Source organism: Chrysochloris asiatica, unplaced genomic scaffold, assembly GCF_000296735.1.
Source record: "Chrysochloris asiatica unplaced genomic scaffold, ChrAsi1.0 scaffold00142, whole genome shotgun sequence".
Lineage (NCBI taxonomy): Eukaryota > Metazoa > Chordata > Mammalia > Afrosoricida > Chrysochloridae > Chrysochloris > Chrysochloris asiatica.
Window position 1 is genome coordinate 8,449,834 of NW_006408660.1, and position 10,944 is coordinate 8,460,777.

General features: G+C 42.7%; 1 protein-coding gene across 1 annotated transcript in view; it reads right to left on the minus strand.

Moving 5' to 3' along the window:
* Window positions 1-9,797, minus strand: part of MCM2 (minichromosome maintenance complex component 2) — a 23,699-nt gene extending 13,902 nt beyond the window's left edge. Inside the window, exons 1-5 of the mRNA XM_006870520.1 lie at window positions 9,770-9,797; window positions 9,458-9,534; window positions 8,379-8,611; window positions 2,911-3,086; window positions 2,563-2,823 (exon numbers count right to left, since the gene is read on the minus strand). Coding sequence (XP_006870582.1) covers window positions 2,563-2,823; window positions 2,911-3,086; window positions 8,379-8,611; window positions 9,458-9,534; window positions 9,770-9,797 — 775 coding nt within the window. The remainder of the gene's footprint in view (window positions 1-2,562; window positions 2,824-2,910; window positions 3,087-8,378; window positions 8,612-9,457; window positions 9,535-9,769) is intronic.
* Between the last annotated feature and the right edge of the window lie 1,147 nt (window positions 9,798-10,944).

A 10,944-nucleotide genomic window follows, 5' to 3' on the forward strand; every position in this document is an offset into this window, starting at 1 on the left:
ACTTGACCTGGCTTCAGTGGCTGGATGATCAGAACTCGACTAGAGGTAAAAAAGAGTAATCCACTACAATTTGATGAACTTGACCTGTACTTATGGATGTAATAGCTCTAAAGAGGGAACAAATCTTTACAGCAAGGATCATTACCACCCCCTCGGTACACAGGGTTGACAGGGATAAGCAACTTAGACAGTGATTACCCACAATGGGGGGCTATAAAGGCAAGAAGTGACTGGCTTACAAGTTTTCAAGAGGGAGCCCAGTTCAAGAGGGTGCGGGGGAAGGCAGAATCTCCACAAAGTGGTTTCCAACCTGTCTGGATGGGGCTGATGAAAGGAGATGGGGATAAGAATCTTATGTTCAGTAGTGAATAACTGCTATCAGAATTGACTGTGAGTGTTGGAAATGTAAAGGTAGACGTTTAGTAACCAAAGGAGGGGAGTTGTTGATTTTGCAGTCCAGGAGCAGAGGTCCCTGGGACCATCAAGGGATTAGAGCGGAGTGTGAGACCCTATCCAGTGATGCCAAAGATGGAGGCAGAGATGATGACATGGAGAGATGGAGTGGCTGGGAACTGTGGACTCAGGGAGGGAGAGGGTCTGTGCTGATGGCTGGGAGTCAGGCTTGCGGAATGTACCCTTTGTTGATTCATGGAGGTGATTGTAATCATTGCAATGAAACAAAATACGATAGGATGAATGTAAAGCTAATGTTCTCCCATGCAAACTATCACTTAATTCACAATGAAAACTTAAAAAAAAAAAAATAATTTGAGCTTAGAAAATGGTAATTAATTTTCTTCAGTAATTCAGTGATAAAGAACATTAAATGACTAGAAATGTACTATCTTGATGAAAGAGCAACAGTTAATACTAACTGAAACTGGAAATAATCACACTATCTTGTTGAAATGAGTTTAAAAAAAGAGGTAGCATATGACCACGAGCCAATGGTACAGAAAGAGGTTAAAGGTGCACTGAAGGCACTGGCAAAGAATAAGAATCCAGGAATTGACTGAATACAAACTGAAATCTTTCAACTAATTGTGCAGAACTGGGGCCACTCATTCATCTGTGCTGTGCTGTGCTGTGAAATCTGGGAGACAAACCACATGGCCTATTGACTGGAAGAGATTGGTATTTGTGCCTATTCCAAAGAGGTGATCTAACAGAATGTGAAATCATAGGACAACATCACATGCAAATATAATTTTGCTGAAGATAATAACACTGAAAGGGTTCAAGCCAAAGGTTCAAACCAGGTTCAGAAGAGGACATGGAAATGAGGGATAGCATTGCTGAGGTCAGATGGATCTTGGATGAAAGCAGAGAGTATCAGATAGATGTTACCTGTGCTTCACTGACTATGCAAAGGCTTTCAACAGTGTTGATTACGTCAAACTATGGAAAACATTGCAAATGGGTATTCCAGAAATTGTTTGCATGAAGAACATCAGCAGTTGCTCAAACAGAACAAGGGAACACTGAATGGTTTAAAATCAGGAAAGATGTGTATCAGGGCTGTGTTCTTTCACACCATACTTATTTAATTTGTATACTGAGCAAATAATGTGAGAAGCTGAATTATATGAAGAAGAATGTGGTATCAGGATTGGAGAAAGATTCATTAGCAACCTGTGATATGCCGATGATATAACCTTGTTTGCTGAAAGCGAGGAGGATTTAAAATACTTACTAAGGAAGATTAAAGGAGCTCTGGTAGCGTAGTGGTTACGAATCAGGCTGCGAACCGCAAGGTCAGCAGTTTGAAACTACAAGCTGCTCCGTGGAAGAAAGATGAGGCTTTCTGCTCCCATAAAGATTTATAGCCTTGGAAACCCTGTTCAGGGTCGCTATGGGCCGGAACCGACTCGATGGTACTTAACAACAACAACAACAATGAAGATCAAAGTATGGATTGCACTTCAATGTAAAAGAAACAAAAACTATTACAAATGGACCAATAAATAACATCATGATAAATGGAGAAAAGATTGAGGTTGTTCAAAAACTTCCTTTTGCTTGGATCCATTATCAGCACTCATAAGAAAGATCTGCTGTACAAATGTTCAAGGACAAAGATGTCAGCTTAAGGACTAAGGTGAGCTTGAACAAAGTCCTGGAATTTGCAATAACTTCATATGCATGTGATAGCTGGACAGTGACTAAGGAAGACTGTAGAACTGATGCACTTGAGTTATGGTGTTACTGCCCTTTAAAATCCATTAAGTCCTAGAGCAGACAAGTGCATTCATCTGAAAGACAGATGTCTCACTATGGACAAGTCATTCAGCATTGCCTATACATCACTGCTCTATCACTCACATGTGCCTATAGAGTACGGATGCGGAATGTTCAGGTCACAGGACACATTTGGTCTGGCTCTGTCAAGGCAACTGTAGTTCCAGCCATCCAAATACAGTAGGCTAATTTTTAAATTGATAATATCCAAATGGACATTGGCAGAAAAAAGGTTCCCCACCCCTGCTCTAAGGGAACAGAATGAAGACGCTTTGGTGGGAGGACTTGAATAAGTGTTGGGTTGAGAAGTGTGGGGAGTCGCACCTTTGCACATGTCACTGATACGCTCCTTGAATACGTTGTGGCCATGCCCATCCACATGGGTACGTAGGAAGTTCTTGAAGCGATGGTGGATTTCTAGCCGTGGAGCTGCCATGCTCACCCACTCACGCACAGAGTGGCCCTTCAGGTCCTCCAGGTTCTCGATACTCTCAATCATCTCCTCATCTTCTTCGCCGTCCTCAGTGGCCCGCTCCACCAGGCGACGTTTCCGGGTGGGACGCTCCTCATCCTCCTCGTCACTGTCTGTGGAAGCAAAGGAATGTGAGGGATAGTCTCTGTAGTGCCTGCCCCCTGCCCCCAGTACTCCTTCCCAGATTCTCTGGGACCTACCATACAGTAGCCCACGGTGCATACGGCCCAGGCCTCGGCCAGCTTCCCGGTCCCGCTGCCGCATGGCCCGCTCTGCAGCCTCCCTCTGACTGGCCGTCAACTCCTCCACGTCCTCATCATCCAGAGCCAATCCCTCAGCCTCATAGACATCCAGCTCTGGGATGGCACGGTAGTCCCTAAGAGCCACAAACGAACACAGTTAGCACCAAAATAACCCTATCTAGGAAGAGGGCCTACAAAAGACTCATACACCCAGGCTACGCAGGCTTAGGGAGCGGAGCTGCCAGGCCACAAATATACAAGGCTGAAAAAAGTCCAGAAAGCTTTAACATCCAATAAGAAAATGAAATTGGGGGAAAATCACAAAACCTTCAGTTTAGAAAGTCTAAACTGGGCAGAATTCTCCTGCACCATCGCCATTTCTAGCAATGCCATTTTCTATGCATAACCAGCCAAGCTGGTCTCTCCAAAACATCTTTTGACACCATTCCAAGACCTCCATCCTGTTACTGCCCATGTGATTATCATTTAGATATTTGAGGGGAAACAACATTTTCAATGAAGCTCTGAGGGAATGAATGCGCTCTCCTCCTAGCAATTCTTAGAGGCAAACACTCCTGCGCCATCTGAGAGGAGAATACAGAGGCAAACTCACATAGTCATCATAGCGACAAGACTCCAGAATCTTCACTTTCCCCAGCAAGTGGTGAGCAGGAGCAGGAGGTGCTATGCATTTTTGCTGTGAACTCTGTCCAACTACAGTCTGAGAACCATACACTCCCATACACAAACCTCAGAATGTGGCTAGGTCAGACTTCTGTTTTTAGGATTTTAAGTCACAGGAAATACTCAGCAAAAGTCTTATTGGGTCATACATGAAAAAACTGGTAAATTAGACTTTGTTAAAATACAAATCTTTTGTGCTTTGGAGAACTACATAAGAAAATGAAGATAAGTCAGACTAAGGAGAAAGCAGTTGCAAATCACATCTGATGAAGAATTTGAATTCAGAAGGGTGGCGTGGTGGCTGCATGCCACTGAGTATAGCTCTGACTCGCGATCCTGTATAAGGTTTTGAGGCTATAAGTCTTTCCAGGAGCAGAAAGCCTCATCTTTCTCTCAAGGAGCAGTTGGTGACTTTGTAGTTAGCAGCCCCAACATGTAACCCATGACAGCACCAAAAATCCTTGTATTCAGTATATATAAAAAGCTCTTATAGCTCAGAAACAGAGGAACTCAATAAAATCAGGTAAAGTATTCAATGGACCCGCACCATAATTTAATAAATTCGTTTGCCAACTGAACTATGTTCTACCAGGTACTATCGTTATGTGCTGTGGAGTCGGTTCCGACTCATAGCAACCTCGTACAGGGTTTCCGAGGCTGTAAATCTTTACGGGAGCAGAAAGCCTCATCTTTCTCCTGCAGAACAGCTGGTAGTTTCGAACTGCTGACCTTGCGGTTCGCAGCCCAATTCGTAACCACTACGCTACCAGAGCTCCTTACTATTGTTGTTAAGTACTGTCAAGTCAGTTCTGACTCAGAGTGACCCTATATAAAGGGTTTCCAAGGAGCGGCTGGTGGATTTGAACTAATGACCTTGCAGTTCAAACTAACCTCTAGTGCATTATCCTCCAGTGCCACACCAGGGCTCCCTGCAAGGCATTACGCAAGGTATTTTCCTAAGTGTCCTATGCTTTTTTTAAATAGTCTTTACCCAAGGGGCCATCAACTGATAAATAGATAAATAAAATGTAGTCTACACATATAATAAACTATTCATTACTCGGCATAAGCACTGGACTATGAACCACACAAAGTTGGCAGTTTAAGCTCACCAGTAGCTCTGTAGGAGAAAGATGAGGCTTTCTGCTCCAGCAAAGATTTAAAAAGCCTCAGAAACCTTATACAGTCTTCCTTATTCATTGTCCAACTTTCATATGCATATGAGGCTATTGAAGACACCACAGCTTGAGTCAAGCACACCTTAATCCTCAAACTGGTATCTTTGCTCTTAAAGAAAAGAGATCTTGCGCAACAGATCTACCTACAAATATGTCATCTGATTTCTTGACTACTGTTTCCAAGAGTGTTGATTATGAACCCAAGCAAAATGAAGTCTCTTCTTCATTTGTCACGAAGTTATTTATAAATGCAGTTGATCTTTTTCAGTAAATAGTTGTTGTTGAGTAGTACCACTGTGTTAGTGTCGACTCATAGCAACCCTGTATAAGGTTCCCAAGGAGCGGCTGGTGAATCTGAACCACTGACATTGAGATTCAAACCAACGCTGCAGTCCAGTGCATTATCCCACAGTGCCAAACCAGGACTCTGTCAGTAACTAGTCAAAGGTCTTAATACAAACTACTTTCAATGAAGGACAGAACATCTAGAAAGAAATTCAACAAAGACACAGAACTAAACAACACAACCAACTTGACTTCACAGATATATTACTACCCAACAACAGCACAATATAGAACATTCTCCAGAATAGATCATATGTTAAGCTACAAAGCAAGTCTCAATAAATTTTAAACCACTGGACTACTATAAAGCATCTTCTCAGATCACAGTGCCATAAAATTATAAATCAATAATAGGAAGATCAAGGGGAAAAAATCCAATACATGGGAAACTGGAAAAAACACACTCCTTAAAAACTGGGTAATGGAATAGGGCAAGATCAGCAATATATGTACATAACAATTAGAAAAAGAGCAGCAAAATATGACTGCAGTCACCAGAATATTAAAAATTAGAGCAGAATTAAATGAAACAGAAAGTAGAAAAATAGAAAGAATGAAGACTAGAAGTTGGTTCTTTGAAAAGATTAATGAAATAGATAAACAACTAGAAAATGTAACAAAGGTAAAGAAGATATAAATACCACAAATAAATGAGCTGGTGACAAAACAAAACTAATAGAAATAAAAATAACAGAATACGCTAAAGAATAAATTCCAAACCAAACCGACGGCCATTAAGTGGATTATGACTCATAGCAACCCTATGTATGGTTTCAATACATAATTTGTTTCTTAAAAACTTTTCTGTAAAAAGAAAAAATTTCTATAAAACTTTTCAGGGGCAGAAAATCCTGTTTTCCTTCAGAAATACTGAATCTGAACTGCTGACTTTGTTGTTAGCAGCCCAAAGCAAAACCTACTACACCACCATATTCCTATTAAAAATAAAAGTCATTAGGCAAAAACATCACTAAAAAATAAAATTATGGACCAATGTCCCTCATGAACACAGACACAGCAATCATTAACAAAATCCTAGCCAATACAATCCAACAGCATATCAAAAAACAAAACAAAACAACATGACCAAGTATGCAAGGACAGTTCAACATTAGAAAAACAAAGGGAAAGAACCACATGATCTTATCGATTGACGCAGAAAAGGCATAGGACAAAATTAAACACACCTATTTCTCATAAAAACACTCAACAAAATAGGGATCGAAGGGAAATTCCTTATTAAAGGGCATATTTATAAAACCAACAGCCAACATTTAGTCTCAAAGGAAACAGCTTTCCCCTTGTGAACTGGCACCAGACAGGGACACTCTTTATCACCACTCCTATTCAGTATTGTGCTGAAGTCTCAGCCAGAGCTTGAAGGCAAGAAAGGGGAATAAAAAGCATCCAAGTTGGCAAAGAAGAAGTAAAACTGTATCTGCAGATGATATCCTATACATAGAAAATCCCAAAGACTCATCAAGAAAAGTACGGGAACCTACTGAAAGATTTAGCAAAGTGATGGGATACAGGATCAACAGTTGGATTTCTTTACATTAACCAAGAGAACTCTGAAAAGGAAATCAGGAAGATTACTGTATCATTTATAAAAGCCACACAAAAGATGAAATATTTAGGAATAAAACTAAACAGAAAAACAAAACTATAGAACACTACAAGAAACCAAAAGAGATACACTTAGGTGAAAGGACATACCATGCTCAAGAGTCGTGGTATGGCAATGTAGGATACAGCCCTGGATCACAGGATCGGTTTGAACTGCAAGGTCGACCCTTATGCAGGGTCATCATGAGTTGGAACCAACCTGACGGCACACTTCAACAACATGGATAGGAAGAATAACATTGTGAAAATGTCAAAACTACCCTAAGTGATCTATCTATAGACGCAAATCAATCCCAATCCAGATTCCAACATCATTCTTTAAAGAAATGGAAAAACTAATCACTAACTTTATATGGCTAAGGAAAGAGATCCCAGATAAGGAAAAAACCTACTCAAGAACAAAGGAGGCCTCTCACTTCCCAATCTCAAAATCTACTACACAAGCTGGGTAGTCAAAACAGTCTGGTACTGGTACAATGACAGACAACTAGATCAGTAGAACAGAACTGAGAATCTATAAGCAAATCCTTCCACTTACAGACTGATCTTTGACCACAGCCCAAAACTCATTAAATGGGAGCAAGATAGTTTCTTAACAAATGGTGCTAGCTAAACTGAATATTCACTTGCAGAAAAATATAACAGGCCCCATATCTCACACCATATTAAATGAATGAACTCTGGGTCAAAGACCTAAAATGTAAAACCCAGAACTATAAAGATCATCAATGAAAAACAAATTTATTAAGTCCTGTTGAGTTGGTTCCAACCCATAGCAACCCAGTACATGGTTTCCAAGGAGCAGCTGGTGAATTTGAACTGCTGACCTTGAGGTTCAAACTGACTTTGCAGTCCAGCGCATTAACCCAAAGCACCACACGAGAACTCCAAGGACCAGCTTAACGGCCCCATTAAACAAAAAAAAAAAAACCCCACCCAAATCCACTGCTGTAGAGCCAGTTTTGACTCATATTAATCCTGTATAGGTCTTCCAAGAAGCAGCTGGTGGGCCTCACCCGTCAAACTTATGGTTAGCAATCCAGTACAGTGCCAATGAAATCCCCTCACATGGCTCCTCAATAGGTTGTATACATGGTCTGTGCAGTACTCTCATTCTAAGTGTAGGAACTTGTGAATGAGGGTAAAGAAAGACACAAAAGGAGAATCTATAAGAAGTTCTTAAGTGCTCACACAATTCTGCTGCTAAAGTTTCTATCAAATTCCAATTTTGAATACAGAAGGAGAAATCTAACTTTTCACTCTGTCTGAATAGTAAGTACTGATAGCTTCTAATACTATAGGTATCTCGAACAGCTTAGTCAAAATCAATGTCTGCTGATTGAGGCTTGATTAATCATATCCACATATATACTGCTTCTTTGAAAAGTTGCTGAGAAACATTTGACTGCCTGCTTCTTGTCTATTCAAGTTGTGGCCCCTAGATATGAGAGGCTTTTATATTCCTTGGGGTGCTGATCTCACGGAGGTGGGCTTAGCCAGGCCTGAGATTCTAGCCTTTCTAAGTTAGTCACAGTGAAGCACATTAAAAGGACCAAAACTGTGGCTCCTAGTCCAAGGCCTCATTAGAAATACCTCTCCATGCCATCTCCAATAAGCTCCTCTCCATCCTCTTCCTCTTCATCCAGGGGTCCCTCAGTGCCTAGCAGCCCTTCAGACTCATCCTCAAAGGGTGGCAGGTCTCGTCCAGGGCTGGAGGTCAGAGCATCAGTGCGCCGGGAGCTTCGGCCAGGGCTGGAGGTGAGAGGGTCAGTGCCTCTGCGGCGCCGCGCTGGACTGGATGCCACAGTGAAGGACTCTGATGATTCCTGGTAGAGAAGACATCACTGTCAAAGGTGGGCCAGGTGAGGGATAAGACTGCTTCACTGTATCATGAGGGGGTGGCCTCCCGGATCTCCTCTCTTCTCAGCCTCCCTTTCCACCAGACCTAGTGAACAAACCCCTTCCACTCAATACCTCTGTACTTGTGGTCCCTCTGCTGGCATGCTCTGCCTGAGATTGGGTCATTCCAGACTCAACTAACAAGCTACCCCACTTGTTTATTTGCCTATTTAACATGTACTTTCTTCCTCTTAACCATGCATTCCACCCTTCTGAATACCCACAATGCTCCAGGAACTGTGTCTGGAACTCATACTGCAAGGAAACGACCAGTAAGAGAAAGGGTCGCAGAAAGTATTAACAATTGTCCTGGCATATCTGCCCTGAGCCAGACATACAGTTGGCGCTCAGTATGCGTGTTTAAAATAAATAAACGATATGGCAGAGGCGCTGAAGAGCTCCCTCAGGGAGGTTCCAGGATGCTGTGGGGGATGGGAAGCGCCAGGCGGACTCATACCTTTTGGAGCCCATTAGGGAGAAAACAGAGGAAAACCCGCTCCAAACCAAAGCCCAGGGGCCCGGCTTCGGCCTGGGGACCTGACCCTGAAAGGGCAGTAAGGCAGGGTCTGAGCAGGGTAAGGCTCGGAGACTACAAGGGTGCAATCCACCCAGTCTCCCGCCGCCCCAATGCAAACAAGCCTAGCAAAGACAGCTCGTCCTCCCCGGCCCCCAACGCCCCTCGCCACATCCGGCTTCCAGTGCAAATGCACAGATGCCACGGACACAACCCGGTTACTGCCCGCACGACAAGAACAGCCCGCACTACTGCTCACCGCCATTGCTACACTGCGTTCTTCTCCTCTACGTCCGGCACAACCAGGTTTCGCGCCAAAAGAGACACGTGAATCGCCTGAGCCCGGGAAACGTTATGAATAATGAATCTAGCGTCGTGACGTTATGGCGCCTATTTGCGTCCTCCCGGTGCGCGCCGGACGAGGCAGTGAGTCTGACGCGGGCCCCGCCCCTGCTTCCGGGACGCGCGGTCTTAAGTCCGGTATTGCGCCGACTCAGCTGTCGGAGCTGCACTCACCATCACAGGTTTGGAGACCCGGACCAAGTCTGTTTGCAAGGACAACCAGCCCTACCTACGGATGCGCGACTAGTTATGACCATCTTATACTCGTAAATGAAGCTCACGTGGGTGATGTCTTCAACAAGAGCTATTTTTCTGAGATCCGTTGTCTTAGTGGCACAGTGGTGAAGCGCTAGGCTGCTAAGCAAAACGTTGGCGGTGTTTGTGGGATTTTAGAAATCTTGTAAAATTAATAGATACTCAGGTTTGTCTTGCATAAACTCGGTTAGTTTATTGTTCACACAAGTGAGACCTCACGACATTAATTTTGAACTAAGCCCCACTGCCTTGAGCCCCCTGGATAGGGTTTCTACGATTGTAAATCTTTGTTTCTCTCTTGGAGCAGCTGGTTGGTTTGAGTTGCCAACCTTGCCGTTAGCAGTCCAGTGTTTATCTTATAGCACCCTCAGGGCGTCTATTTAGAACCGGAGATTCACTATTTACAATTACTGTGTTAATTCAATGGTTAGACTGAAGAGAGGAAGACAACCATGACTTAGCTAGTGGGTGGCTGCCACGGATAGAATCCCAGGTCCACTCTGCCTGCTTTCATTGTGTGAGGAGATACAGGGCTTATATGTGAGTTTATCATTTCGGTGCCACGGCACAAAGTCCAATGGGATACCAAAGACTATTTTGTTTTTACTGTTAAGTGCTGTAGAGTCCGTTCAAATTCATAGCAACCTTGATAAGGTAACAATGACATTTAGGTGCCTTCAACAGGTTGACAGATTAAGGAAAGCAAGGAGAACACAGGGGAAAAAAAAATAAAAGAATCTAGGAACACACTGCAAGAATAAGCTGTCAAAATAAATGCAAATTGTGAACAATACAAACTCTGCAAATCAAATTCAGAAGATTAATACTAAGACTTTCAGAAATGGGCAATACACTGATAAAGGCAAAGGAGTAGATTTGAACCAATGGATGCTCCAATTAGTGACCTTGAAGATAAAGCTCTCAGTACTAGTAAGTTAGATGAACAATCAGAAAAATGATTGAAAAAAAAAATCAGAAGAAAGCCTGAGGTTTATGTGGGACACTGTGAAGAGGAATATTTTATGGGTAATTGGAATTCCAGAACAGGAAGAAACCAAAAAAAAAAAAAACCACCAAGAAAATTGTTGAAGAGTAGCTGGAAGAAAACTTCCATACCATCATGGAAGACGACAAGATAACCATTCAAGA